General features: G+C 37.7%; 2 protein-coding genes across 3 annotated transcripts in view; one reads left to right on the forward strand and one right to left on the reverse strand.

The window, feature by feature from the left end:
- GSTM2 (glutathione S-transferase mu 2) overlaps positions 1-15510 on the reverse strand; it is a 295697-nt gene that overhangs the window by 13944 nt on the left and 266243 nt on the right. The gene's annotated exons all lie outside the window — the stretch shown is intronic.
- Positions 3903-4662, forward strand: LOC107973663 (peptidyl-prolyl cis-trans isomerase A-like 4A). Its single transcript, XM_024355628.3, has one exon. It carries the CDS (start codon positions 4132-4134, stop codon positions 4444-4446), a length of 315 nt encoding a protein of 104 aa, XP_024211396.2. The 5' UTR covers positions 3903-4131; the 3' UTR covers positions 4447-4662.

Below are 15510 nucleotides of genomic sequence, written 5' to 3' on the forward strand. Positions count from 1 at the left end.
TCTCATAATTTTAGAACTTTGGGAAGTAATAATACAAATGTATTTTTAGCTGTGTCCTTTAATCTTTTACTGTTTCCTCTATGTGTGGTGTTTGGTTTGTGTGTGTGTGATAATTATTATAAAGATCAGAGGCTAACAGAGGTGTTAATCACGAACTTTTAAATTTTTTTATTTTTATTTTTTTATTTTTTTTAAGAGACAGAGTCTCGCGGTGTTGCCAAGGCTGGATGCAGTCGCGCCAACTCAGCTCACTGCAACCTCCGCCTTCAGGGTTCAAGCGATTCTGCTGCCTCAGCCTCCCAAGTAGCTGGGACTGCAGGAGGGCACCACGATGCCCCACTAATTTTTGTATTTTTAGTAGAGATGGGGTTTCACCATATTGGCCAGGCTGGTCTTGAACTCCTGACCTCATGATCCGCCTACCTCAGCTTCCCTAAGTGCTGGGATTACAGGCGTGAGCCACCGCGTCTGGCTGCATGATCTTTTAACTTGTCTCATACACTCAATATTCTCAAGATATACCTTCCAAAGTGAAAAATTATGGCACTTTGCAGCCCTGACCACTAACTGAGAACTTTGATGCTTTGGATTTTGGAGACCTCATTTTATCACCTGGTCCTTTTACTTCATGACTTGTCATGCTGCCACCTTTTGATGGGATTGAGATCAAGATAATAATCAAGATAATAGGGTCAGGAATATTGTGCCCCTTTGTTTTTATATCCAGATGCAATAGAGCCTCTGACACACCACTACTATTGTTCTTAGGATTTGGAACAAAATGCTTCTTTCTTTGACAAAATAAATGTTTTCTTTAAAGAACTCTTGATTGATCCTGGACCATTGTAGAAACTGAAGTCCTATCAATGCAAAAAAATATGACAACATGAGCTGCTTATCATGAAATAAGTGTTTTCCAATTAACTATCCTGCTTCATCAGCAGGTAGGAATAATAGAATCTATACCTATGTCTTCATGGGAAGTTCTCTATGGCCAGTTGATTAGTGAGGGAAAAATTGAGCCTGATTTACAGAAGTCACTGTACAACATCACAGCAACAGCCAAAAGTAGATTGCTTAGGCATTATAACCTACGTGAATGCAATTTTAAAAGAAATTCAGCCTATGTAATTGGTTGTCCACGATGTCTAGAAGGAGAGATATTATTGATGTATATGTGGCAGCTAATAATTTGTCTAGATAATTAGGGACTTGGGGCCAGGCCTGATGGCTCACACCTGTAATCCCAGAACTTTTGGAGGGCAGGACAGGTGAATTGTCTGAGGTCAGGAGTTCGAAACCAGCCTGGCTGACATGGTGAAACTCCGTCTCTACTAAAAATACAAAAATTAGCCAGATGTGGTGGTGTGTGCCTGCAATCCTAGCTACTTGGGAGGCTGAGGCAGGAGAATCTCTTGAATCCAGGAGGAAGAAGTTGCAGTGAACCAAGATTGCACCACTGCACTCCAGCCTGGGCAACAAAGCGAAACTCTGTCTCAAAAAAAAAAAAAAAGAAAAGAAAAGAAAAGAAAAGATAATTAGGGACTCGGAAAGACAAAGACTGAAGGATTGGTGGCAATGAGTTTTGGGGAAAAAATATGTAGATGAACCACAGAAAATGAGCCAGAGTGTAAGAATATTTGTGCTTAATACGAATGCTCACCAATCATCAGGAAGGTTATCAAATAGATATGAAGGTATGAAACAATCTCTTTCACCAGGCACTACATTGCTTGCTCAGAAGGCTAATAAACAGCAACATTGGTGGTAGCAGTAGAGAATACACATAGGTTTAGCAACATGTTGGACTTTACCACTCTCGCTTACAAAAGCCTATTTAGCTGTCAAGACTATTAGGTGTCCAACACACAAGCAACAAAGTCCAAGGCTAAGCACACAATAACATATCCTGGGTGAATAAACCAGTCACCTTTTGTCAGACTTGTTGATTTTACTGGAGCTCCTCTATGATAAAGGCAACAAGGAATTTTGTAAATGGAATCTACCTTTATCCTTGAATTACATTTGCTTTACCTGACATCATTTTTCTCTGATCGCCACTCTCCATGGGTACACTGAATGCCTTATATATACTGCCATAATATCCTGTTCTACATCCTTCTATTAAAATAACTTGTTGTATAACAAATGAGTAGATATTCATTGGACTCACCTGGTCCACCATTTATCCTATCACTAACCAAAATTATTATTATTATAGAATGGTGAATATTTTATTAAAGACTCAATCACAGTGCCAGTTGGAGACAATGGCTTATAAGGTTGTACTCATGCTAGAGGATGTGGTGGTGTATCCTCTGAACTAGTAACTAAGTATAAGCTTGTCTGGTGTCTCCCATATAAAAAATACAACAATCTTTGATATTTGTTATGAACGTTGAAGTGACTCCTTTTGTCATTACATCTAATGATCCACTCCAAATACTTGTCTCTTGTCTCTGAGATTCTAGGTTTTTGCAGAATTAGTACCCAAAGGGAGAGTCTTAGCAGTATTCCATTTTACAATCCATCCTTCGTTAGAGGATGAGAGACTTCTATCTAGCCTTTTAGGTTGCCTGAGACCTTTAAACAAACAGTCAAAAATTTAAAATTTAAAATGCGGCTACATTGTTGCATGGGGTAGTAAATCTTGACCTTAAAACTGGTATTTGTAAGAAAAACAGAAAGAATTCAGGGATCCCCTTTGATGGCTCCTAATTCTTTTTTTTTTTTTTTCCTTTTTTTTTTTTATTATACTTTAAGTTTTAGGGTACATGTGCACATTGTGCAGGTTAGTTACATATGTATACATGTGCCATGCTGGTGCGCTGCACCCACTAACTCGTCATCTAGCATTAGGTATATCTCCCAATGCTATCCCTCCCCCCTCCCCCCTCCCCACCACAGTCCCCAGAGTATGATATTCCCCTTCCTGTGTCCATGTGATCTCATTGTTCAATTCCCACCTATGAGTGAGAATATGCGGTGTTTGGTTTTTTGTTCTTGCGATAGTTTACTGAGAATGATGGTTTCCAATTTCATCCATGTCCCTACAAAGGATATGAACTCATCATTTTTTATGGCTGCATAGTATTCCATGGTGTATATGTGCCACATTTTCTTAATCCAGTCTATCATTGTTGGACATTTGGGTTGGTTCCAAGTCTTTGCTATTGTGAATAATGCCGCAATAAACATACGTGTGCATGTGTCTTTATAGCAGCATGATTTATAGTCATTTGGGTATATACCCAGTAATGGGATGGCTGGGTCAAATGGTATTTCTAGTTCTAGATCCCTGAGGAATCGCCACACTGACTTCCACAATGGTTGAACTAGTTTACAGTCCCACCAACAGTGTAAAAGTGTTCCTATTTCTCCACATCCTCTCCAGCACCTGTTGTTTCCTGACTTTTGAATGATTGGATGGCTCCTAATTCTATACAGTCTTGTAAATATTCCTGAAGACTAACCAGGCGTGGTGGTGCACACCTGTAATCCCAGCTACTCCAGAGGCTGAGGAAGAGAATCACTTGAACCTGGGAGGCGGAGGTTGCAATGAGCTGAGATTGTGCCACTTCACTCCAGCCTGGGTGACAGAGCAAGACTCTGTCTCAAAAAAAAAAAAAAGAAAAAGAAAGAAAGAAAGAAAGACTGCCAAAACTTGGAAGCAACCAAGATGTCCTTCAATAGGTGACTGCATAAGCAAACTGTGGTATATTCGTACAGTGGAATATTATTCAGTGCTAAAAGGAAAAAACTATCAAGCCACAAAAAGATACAGAAAAAACAAAGACATTTTGCTAAGTGAAAGAAGCCAGTCTGAAAAGGGTACATACTGTGATTTCAACTATACGACATTCTGGAAAAGGCCAAACTATAAAGACAGTAAAAAGACCAGCGGTTATCTTTGCAGACGCCACCATCGCTGTGAGCCCTGTACTATCAGCCACGGTCAACTCCGTCGTCTTTTTTGACATCACCGTCGATGGCAAGCCCTTGGGCCGCATCTCCATCAAACTGTTTGCAGACAAGATTCCAAAGACAGCAGAAAACTTTCGTGCTCTGAGCACTGGAGAGAAAGGATTTCGTTATAAGGGTTCCTGCTTTCACAGAATTATTCCAGGGTTTATGTGTCAGGGTGGTGACTTCACACGCCATAATGGCACCGGTGACAAGTCCATCTATGGGGAGAAATTTGATGATAAGAACCTCATCCGAAAGCATACAGGTTCTGGCATCTTGTCCATGGCAAATGCTGGACCCAACACAAATGGTTCCCAGTTTTTCATCTGCACTGCCAAGACTGAGTGGTTGGATGGCAAGCATGTGGCCTTTGGCAAGGTGAAAGAACATGTGAATATTGTGGAAGCCATGGAGCACTTTGGGTACAGGAATAGCAAGACCAGCAAGAAGATCACCATTGCTGACTGTGGACAACTCTAATGAGTTTGACTTGTGTTTTATTTTCACCATCAGACCCATTCCTTCTGTAGCTCAGGAGAGCACCCCTCCACCACATTTGCTTGCAATATCCTAGAATCTTTGTGCTCCTGCTGCAGTTCCCTTTGGGTTCCATGTTTTCCTTGTTCCCTTCCGTGCCTAGCTGGATTGCAGAGTTGAGTTAAGTTTATGATTATGAAATAAAAACTAAGTAACAACAACAACAACAAAAAAGCTCAGTGGTTGCCAGGAGTTTGGGGATGGGTAGGGAGAGAAATAGTTCTGAAACAGGCGATTTTTAGGGGATTGAAAATACGTTGGTAATAATGTAATGATGGGTACATGACATTATGCGTTTTGCAAAACTCCTAGACCTGTACCACACAAAGAGTGAACCCTAATGTAAACTGGGGGTGGGATAAAGGTGACAGTATGTGAGAACTCTGTACTTTCTGCTCGATCTTTCCATAAAGCTAAAACTGCTCAAAAAATAAAGTCTATTATTTTGTTAAATGAAAGAAATTAACAATGACCATGGCACGCTCACACAAAAAGATTATCAAGGACATTTCTCTGTCAGGAATGAATATTTGGTCATCTCACAAGGCAAAACCCTGACTAGCAGAGGTGTTAGCTGAGGGCACATGGCCATAGATGCCAATAGTGACCTGCTGGCCACTTGCAGAAAGGAGAGCCTTGACATCCAAACACATTGTTTCTCTTGTATTGTCCTGTGCATACTTATGTATCTTAACAAGTTTCCTTCTTTCCTCTCCATTTATCCCTCTTTTTAAAACAGGGCTTATTGAGGGTGATTAACTTAATTTTTAAATGATATATGGCAGAATGTCAAGAGAGTATAGTGAAGAACTTCGTAGAGGAATGGACATAACCCAGAATTCTTAGACTTAGAGTACATGCTGTGATTGAGAATTTTTTATTGTTTCATTGTTCAAGAGATTGTAGGTACATGTTCAATTATTAGAGAAATAGTTGCACTCTGTTAGAAGGAAGCTTGGGTCTTTCGTGTTTACTTTCAAAAGGGAAAGTTTACATTGATATTGAGCAAGTTAAAGCATGAATATTTATTATTTGATGTTTGTTTCTGTGTTTGAGGAACTCCTCAGCCTCTCAGTTTTGATGAAAACAAGAAACCACCTCCTGCTTTAGAAGCTAAAATGCCAAATGCTTGCTTTCTCAGCCTCCTTTGCAGCTAGGGTACAAGCATATGACTTAGGTTTTGCCAATCTGTTTGCCAGTGCTGAATTTCGACTTCGGAATTAATAAAGAAAGAAGCAGATTCAGTTATGCTTTCTCTTGTTTCTGGTGGAGGCCATGTAGCAGCTGCTACAATATCTGTTGCAAAGCGAACAAGTGGGAGTGGTGCTGGTGGCTTTGCAGTTAGCCTAGGATTGAGCAGTTGCTGCAATTGTTGCTCTCTGCATCTTCGGTGTTACTTCTTACTGGTGGTGACAGTGGTTTCCTCCCTGGATGAGTTCTACAGCATGGTTTGGGGTACATTTCCTGGCTGCCTAGCTTTGATCTGGCTTTCTAGCCTTCTCAACAGTTCTACAAGTTCCCCACTATTTCTGTGATAAACCTATTTATTGTTAATGTCAGCCATAATTGGCTTCTGTGGTTTATATTTTTTAAAATTCCAAGATATACCAATGTAACAGATAGCTCAACAAACATATGTCTTTTTAAATTAAGATATATTCTGTGTCACATGAAGTACAATGGACAAAATGCAACAAATTGAATTGAGCTAAAGACCAAATATATATTAAGCCTGGCTGGTCTTAAAAATGTAACTGGATACAGCCAGGCATGGTGGCTCACGCCTATAATCCCAGCACTTTGGGATCCTGAGGTGGGCAGATCACCTGAAGTCAGGAGTTTGAGACCAGCCTGGCCAGCATGGTGAAACCCCATCTCTACTAAAAATGCAAAAATTAGCTGGGTGTGGTGGTATGCCCCTGTAATCCCAGCTACTCGGGAGGTTGAGGCAGGAGAATCACTTGAACCTGGGAGGCAGAGGTTGCAGTGAGCCGAGATCATGCCAATGCACTCCAGCTTTGGCAACAGAGCGAGACTTTGTTTCAAAATAAAAAAATAAAAATAAACAAATAAAAACGTAACTGGATAGACCTAAGGTTCTTGAATAAGCAGAAAATAATTTAGGTAAAAACCAAATAATAAACTAACATTCTGAAAGGTTTAGGATTTGGAGGCCCAAATGTCTTAGCTAAAAGTGTTCATTCTAACCTCACAGGAAAATTGAAATATGAAAATATACAGAAAAATCTTAGGCAGTATTTGTCAATTTTAAGAAACAACTATTTACAGGTTTTTCAATAGGCATTACATTAAAAACGAAATATGTAGTTAATAAATATGAAAACTGTGGATATAATCAACACATTTATTTTACTTCTTGAAGTGTTAACATGTGCTGTCTCAAATATCAACAGTGTACACGTGAGAAAAAACATTTTACATAGATTTTCTGCGACAGAAAACAGCATCTCATTAGACATCCCAAGTTTTTTCATTTGGAACACACACCCATTCCCCAGTATACTAGGGGTAATAATAATTTAAAGAGTTTAATTACTTTTTACTACTAGAAAACTAATTTTATGTTTGGCACAAATTTCTGAAATGATATTCCACTGCAAAGAATAATACCTATATATGGCCAGAATTACTTTTTTTCTATAACATTAAGATAATACTTGTCAGCCTGAGCAACAAAGTGAGACCTCATCTTTACAAAAAATAAATAAATTAGACGGGTGTTGTGGTGATGAGGGTCTGTAGTCCCAGATACTCAAGAGGCTGAGGTGGGAGGATCCCTTGAGCCTAGGAGGTCGCGGTTGCAGTGAACTATGATTGCACCACTGCACTCCAGCCTGGGTAACAGAGCAAGATCCTGTCTCAAAAAAAAAAAAAAAAAAAAAAAAAGATAATATTGGTATAATTCAGGGTTTTTGCCTCAATCCCCATGCTTCTTCATTTGACCTTCCCTGACTCCCTGATGAATTTTAGTTTGAATTTTTGCTATAGTCCAGAAGTTAATTTAAAAGATCTTAAAATTTCCACCTGCCTAGATATTACTTATTTGTTACACTTTAGTCCATGATTTCTATTGTCATTTACATTACCCCAAAAATATGACCTGCTGAATTTCTGCTGTCATGAATTGACTAACATATTTTGGGCCTAAAACCTTTACATTTAGAATCTTTTTGTTTTGTATTGGAAAATATTGTAAGTCCTCCATTTATTGGTCAAAAGCACTGCCTATTTATTTCCATGCTTAATCAGAGAGACTTTCTAATAGTTATTTAATATTATTTACATTCATTCACTTGTTGACTATAATGACGTTAGTTGCTATGATATTTTTAGGTCATTAATATGATAAAAATATGTCAACTTTTCTCTTCCAATGTGTCTTTGGGTTATTAATTTTTAACTCAGGTATCAAGCTTGTAAAATGTTTAATGGCTTATAATAATGTCTAACACATAGTATCCACTGAGTTCTGATAACTCCAGTTTATCAAATTCTCTTTTTTTATACCATTCTCCAAATGCAATGCTATTTGGTTTTATTTTTATTTTTTAAAAATGTGCTGCCTGTTTTGAGTCTCTAAAAGTGTGAAATGCTCAGTATTTTCCAAATGTATTTGAACATGGAGTGTTATATTTACTAAAAAGTTAACAAGCAAGTATTCCCCTAAACACTCTAGCAAATACTACTAGTACAGACAAATTATGATGTAACATTATAGTACATTTTAATTTATTAGGTTAATTTTGGTTGCAAACAATCAAAATTCAAAATGGCTTGTATAATAAAGAGATTTTGAACAATAGTATAGGCTCAAGATAGTTTAATGCAGAAGTTTAATAATGACACAAAATAAATGCTTCTTGTCCTCCCTGTTTCTTCACTCTACCTTAAGTGATATAGATTGAATGTTTGTATCCCCCCAAAATTTGTATGTTTAAATCTAATCCCTAGTGTGATGATATTTGGCAGTGGGTCTTCGGGGGGTGATTAGGTCATGAGGACAGAGCCCTCATGAATGGGATTAGTGCCCTTATAAAAGAGACCTTAGAGAACTTCCTTGCCCCTTCCACCATGTGAGGACACAGCAAAAAGACAGCTGTCTGTGAACCAGGAAACAAATCCTCATTAGACCCTGAATCTGTTGACACCTTGATCTTGGACTTCCTGGCCTCTAGAACTGTAAGAAATAAATTTATGTTGTTCATAAACCATCCAGGCTGTGATATTTTGGTATAGCGACCTGAAAGGACTAAGACATTAGGTCTCAGTTTTATTCTATGGCTTAAAATATCATGTTATGAGTAGACAACTTCCAATCCTAGTACCTCGTGCTTCCTCTGCTGCATTTGGAAAGAAGGCATTTCCCCCTTCAATCATGGAATGAAAAAGTTGTACTTCATTCTGATTTGATTAGCAGAAGGTACACGTTCCTTCATGCACCAATTACAATGACCAAGAATTGGGCATGGGACTCATGTCACTTAAACATTGTGAAGCTGAGAAATTCATTATTTGGTTAGGAGTGTGTGAGAGCAGGGAACACTGAATGCTTGAGACACCACCACGATGTCCACTACGTGTATTTCCATTTCAGTAAACATTTCCATTAAGATAATGCTAGAACAAAATCAGAGGAGTAGATCTTGGTGTCCCCAACTTTTGTTGACCTAACAAAGTGAAGTTGCTTCAACTGGACACTTCTGAACCACATTTATGCCTATATGTTCAGTTCCAATTTATTATAAGCAATTTTCAGGTCCATATGTTTAGGATATTTCATTTGTTTGGTTATGCATTATATGTATACATGTTTTTAACATACATACGCCTCTACATATATTTTGGAGGCCTTTACACAAAAGTGTTTTCCCTAAAGGGAGAAGAGAAAAGTTGAATGCAGAAGTAGAAAAAAAAATTCATTTGCACTTGTAGTATTTATATCTAAATATTTTATATTACAGATGTATTAATATTTTTATAATTTTAAACACTACTTTAAAACAGGGAGATGGTTTACCTTCAAAAAATTTGGCTCTCAACTCAAAGTTATCAAAGTATATCCTAGATGTAGTTTGCTTGTCAGGCTTCTACATGAAAATCTAAAATGCTCCTGCATTTCAGAATGAGCCTAACATACGTAATTGCACTCAACCACTATGTCTACATTGCCAACCAAATACTGACAGAGAGAGCTAGAGTGCCACAGAGAGCTGGCAGTTCCTCTGTTTGCATTAGCTTCTACTTGCTTCTTCATCTTTCCTCTATGTCTGACACATTTCATGTTACTGTTTTTAAATGTTCCCTTAGCTACAGAGCTAATGTGCTTATATCTGTAAGGGGTCTCATGTGAACCTCTAAATAATTAAAGATTCATTAGCTCCCTGGAGGGCCACCATGATTTCCAAAACAAGTCACAATACCTAAAGATCTAATTGTACAATTTCCCTCAGAAATAGCCTTGAGAAAGAAGTCACATCACTCAGCAATGAGTATTATAATTACTCACAGCAGTTTTCATGGTACTATATAACATCCAATTTATAGAATTAAAGGTAATGTAATTCGAAAGAAAAATAGCTGCTTTTAAGGAATGAAGGGCCATGTCAACTATTGGAAGCATCTTTGAACTGGAGCCTCTATCTTTGGGTTTCACCAGGTTTATGTTTTTAATTAATATCCTATTCAGCTTGCTGTAATTTCCATTGAGGTTTTCTAGAACAAGACAAGCCAGAAATTCATCTTTAATTGTAAGCTAAGAGCAAACTGCCAAAGAACTGAGAGAAATTTTGAAGAAACAGGTCTATCAGGACTAACCATTTTAAGATCATAAAGACTAATCAGACACACACACATATGCACAAAAAGAGGGAGAGAGAGAACAAAAATCCTATGAAATACATTTTTAAAAATTAATTTTTTAAAGAAGAAGCATTTGATCTGCCAAAGAGAAGAGTTAGCAGTTTGGAGATCTGACATTGCTAATCTCAGGGCAAGAAAATAACAAAATAAGACACCAAAGAATTACCTAAACTGTGGAAGATGAAGCTTTCAGAGTTCTCACAGAGAAATGGGATACTAAAGTACCAAGTTTAAGAGGTGTAATATATTAATGTTTAATTTATGTCCCAAATACTTAAAAACTATGTTTCATTGTTATACATATTTATTTTATTATAAAGATAATGAATGCAGTAGGGTTAGATTTAAATAATTCATTGGGTTTAAAATGAGAAATGAAAGTCTGGCTTTTTACAACCTACAGTCTTATCACCAAAGTTAGCTATTGTTAATAACTTCTTGTCCATTCTTGTATGTGTTATGGTTTCTTTCTTAGAAAGAAGTATGCTATACTAGTATACATACTATTTATTCATGAACCTTGCACTTATCATGTAATCATATGTCTTAGTGGTCTTTTCATAATAGATGTCTCTCTTTCCCATGCTGTCAGTGGTGATTGCATGAGGCATTGTACAGACGTACCAATAATTACTTACTCTGTGTCATATTGATGGTTATTCAGATTGTTTTCACTTTGCCCTTGCAGAAAACACTGCAATGAACATCCTTATGCATATATTATTCCAAATACATCATAGTGATGGCTGTGTGAGAGAAATATACATTGTTGATTTTATTTTTTTATTTTTTATAATTTCAACTTTTGATTTTAGATACAGTGGGTACATGTGCAGGTTTGTTACATAGGTATGTTGTGTAATGCTGAGGTTTGCTGCATGATTGATCCGATCACTCAGGTACTAGGCATAGTAGTTGTTTTTCAACCTTTACCCCCTCCCTCCTTCTACCCTCGAGTAGTCCCCAGTTTCTATTGTTCCCATCTTTGTGTCCACGTGTACTCAATGTTTAGCTCCTGCTTATAAGTGAGAATATGTGGTATTTGGTTTTCTATTCCTGTGTTAATTCGCTTAGCATAATGGCATCGAGTTGCATCCATGTTGCTGTAAAGGACATGATTTTATTCTTTTTTATGGCTGCGAAGTATTCCATGACATATATGTACCATATTTTCTTTATCCAATCCACTGTTGATGGGCACCTAGGTTGATTCCATGTCTTAGCGATTGTGAATTACACTGCTGATTTTAATAGAAACCACTAATTTTTATGCCAAAAAAATCATCAATGTGCACATGCTCCAAGGCTGTGTGAGCATAGCCCTTTTTCTTGGGATGTCAACAACACTGGGTTTATATCAAAATATAATTTTTGCCAATTTATTAGTTAACAAATGCTAACTCAGTGCTATTTGGATTTGAACTACCACTGGTGCTGAGCAACTTTTTACATATTCACTGGCAATTTATTTATCTTTCTCTGTTGTTTATCTTTTTCTGTGTAATAATTTTCCGTATCTTCTACTCTTTTAAACATTAAGTTTTCACTGTTTTCTTAATAATTTTTAAGTTTAAAAAGTGACCTTTTGGCTGGGCGCAGTGGCTCACGCCTGTAATCCCAACACTTTGGGAGGCCAAGGCGGGTGGATCACAAGGTCAGGAGATCAAGACCATCCTGCCCAACATGGTGAAACCCCGTCTCTGCTAAAAATACAAAAATTGGCTGGGGTGGTGGCACGTGCCTGTAATCCCAGCTACTCGGGAGGCTGAGGCAGAAGAATCACTTGAACCAGGGAGTTGGAGGTTGTAATGAGCCAAGATCACGCCACTGTGCCCCAGCCTGGCGACAGAGCGAGACTCCGTCTCAAAAAAAAAAGTGACCATTTTATCTGCTGCATATAATTCTAATGATATTTCTCAATTCGTTTATCTTTTAACAATGGTAATATATAATGTCTTGCTATTTAGAAAGATTTTTTAAAGTATTTTACATAAAGAAATTTTTATTCTTTGCCATTAATACTTGCAGGTTTGGAATTTTCAGGACCTCCTCAAAGGCCACCTACAGGAAATGCTCTTCAAAGACATTTCACTTTTTCCCCACTTGATTATGGAGCAAAGACTAACACTGGCAATGCTTTGAAGTACTTGAGTCAAATGGGTCTCTCATGTGGTCATTACTATACTCACTGTCAGGCTCCAATGCAAATTGTTTCCTTACGCCAACTACTCTTGCTTTCCTTTAATAGACCTATTCCTCCTGGGCTGTCTGAAACTAACATTTCATTGTAAATAAAGTCCTGCAAATCCTTGGTATCTCAAAGAACCCTCCTTCCATTGAGTTTTAGGAGAACTCTCCTCCTAAAACTCTATTCTTCTCCCTGGAGTCCAGATTCCCATTCCTTGCAACAAATGAACTCTTGATTTGAGCACTGAAGGGAGATAATTGGAAGTTTGACTTTGTGTTCTAGGTTTTCCCTGCCAATATATGCAGCGTCTTTAAAACTAATTGGGCTGAGGCAGGAGAACTGCTTGAACCCAGGAGAAGGAGGTTGCAGTGAGCCGAAATTGCACCATTGAACTCCAGCCTGGGTGATAGAGCAAGGCTCCATCTCAAAAAAAAAAAAACAGCAAAAAGAAACTAATTAGGTTCAAGAAGTTCAAATGAATTCAACTTAGACAAGCTCTTAAGCAGACATGTTGGAAGTTCCAGAAAAGACAGTTTGGGAAAATATTTTATTAAAAAAAAAAAAAAGACTGTTCTCCACTTCCTCACTCTTTCTTCCCACTTATTTTCACTCCACTGGTGCAGTTTTGTGTCAACTCTCCTCACTCTACTGAAACTGCTGCAGCCGAGGTTACTAGTTATTTAATTAACAAAAGCAATAGATTTTGTTTTTTTAATTGCATTATACTCTACTATTTTGTGACATTTAAACTATTGACAATGTCTTTCTTGCAAATGTGTCCTTTTTGTTTTTTTTCAAAACACGGCTTTCTCCTTGATGTCCTCCTTTTTCTCTCATTATTTCACCTTTACATTCTCTGCTGACACCTTTCACCTTACCAAACCTTAATTAAATGTGTATGCTTCCCAGTCTCCCATTCTTGGCTCTCTTCCCTTCCCTCTTATTGATCATTATTGTATTCTGTGATCTCACCAATTCTCTTGGCTTTAACAATAACCAGATGACTCCGGAAAACTATTCAAAATTCCGGACCTATGGAGACTTTGCACCCAGATATGTACCAACAACTCAACCTCAGTTATCTCTAATACTATCTCATTAAGTGCCCTCTAACTACAGAATGACTCCTCCTTCTGGGTTTCCTCTGCCTGAATGGCACCACCATTCAGTGGCCCAAGACAAATGTGGACCTCATTTGGAACTTCTCCCTTTCCCTCATGTTTCATTTTCTCTTGGCTAAAGAGTTATTAGAGTCTTCATTTTTAGCTTTTCTCTAGCCTATCTTCAATTTTATAGTGGACAGTTATGTACACCCTATATCCCAGGAGAGAAGGGATATCTTCTTCTATGCCCCTACTATGAACTAGCATATCCTTTGAGTCCTTTCTTTGTATGAAGCACTGGGGAAATTTAATCAACTTCATAATCACTTATAATCCTCACAGTAATTTTATGAGATAAGTTCTATTTATTATCCCTATCTTAAGGATGAGGAAACTGTGGTTTAAAGAGTTTAAGTAATTTGGGCAAATCATAAAAGAAGCAGTGAAGACAGAATTCAAATCTAGGCAACCTGAAATCTGAGCCTGAGCACTTTGCCTCCCTAATAACTATCTCCCTTTGAGAGTTGTATTACAAAGTTGACAACATTTAGCAACCCTTATTCCCCTCCCCACCCCTATCTCTCTCCAAGAAATCTGCTATGAGGTAGAGAAAGTGTTGATTTTCTCTGCAGTTTTTAGTGCATAGCATAGGGCTTAGAAAGGAGAAAATGATGAAAAATATTTATTAAAATAATTGTTTTTCTTTGATAGTTGTTATAACCATCTAATTGTGAGTGCTTAACAATTACTATAAAGGAGAATGGAAATCACAGATCTTTTCACAGAATTTTTTTTTTTTTTTTTGAGACAGAGTCCAGGTTGTCACCCAGGCTGGAGTGCAGTGGTGCGATCTCAGCTCACTGCAACCTCCACCTCCTGGGTTTAATCACTTGCCTTGGCCTCCTGAGTAGCTGAGATTACAGGCGTGCACCACCACGCCTGGCTAATTTTTGTATTTTTGGTAGAGATGGGGTTTCACCACATTGGCCAGGCTGGTCTCAAACTCCTGACCTCCAGTGATCCACCCATCTCAGACTCCCAAAGAGCTGGGATTATAGGCTTGAACCACCGTGCTGGGCCTTTCTCAGAGAATTTATAGTTTACCTGGAAATGTAAACCATATATACTTAAACTGAGGGATATTTACAAAAGAGCTTTCTACTTAACCCACAAGAAGCTGTATTAATAACAAAGCAAATCAAGCTTGTTCACAGGCAACTGAATGGAATGAATGGTTTTGATTGGTCTTGCCAGTTATATTTCTAACAAGAGAAAATTCAATGTGAGCCTCATTTGGAAACAAGATATTACAGAGAGGAAAATTTGGGATTAAGGTCAGATTTGGTGCAACTATGCTAGATACAGAAAAGGCAAACTTTCAGCTCAATCCCCAGCTAAGTACAAGTTCAATGGTGAAGGCATAAGAAAATGAGCCATTATAATAAGTCTGAAATAAGTTTATGATTCCACCTCAATATGGGCATGCAATATATTCTAACATTTAATCCCTGGAAAAAATGATGACATCACACTGAAATCTTGACTCATAAGAGAACTTTTTTATGCTGTTCCCTAAGTCAGTTTATTTCTACTTCATTCTTGTGTTAAGGGCAGGCTCAATTCTTACTCATTCAAAAACGGTATCACCTGAAGCTTTTCTTTAATTCTTGTTTTCTCTGCAGTGAGAAAATTAATCAAGGGGTTAAAATGTATATTAAATTATATATGTATTATATGTAAAAGTTATATAATATAGATCAGAGAAGAATATATTGCATATGTTATAGGCTGAATTGTGTCCTTTCCCCAAATTAATATGCTGTACCCTGCCCCCTG

This window comes from Pan troglodytes, chromosome 1 (genome assembly GCF_028858775.2).
Source record: "Pan troglodytes isolate AG18354 chromosome 1, NHGRI_mPanTro3-v2.0_pri, whole genome shotgun sequence".
Lineage (NCBI taxonomy): Eukaryota > Metazoa > Chordata > Mammalia > Primates > Hominidae > Pan > Pan troglodytes.

Bases quoted from the DNA above. Each gene is read 5' to 3' on its own strand.
- LOC107973663 (XM_024355628.3), top strand. From the start codon at position 4,132: ATGTGTCAGGGTGGTGACTTCACACGCCATAATGGCACCGGTGACAAG.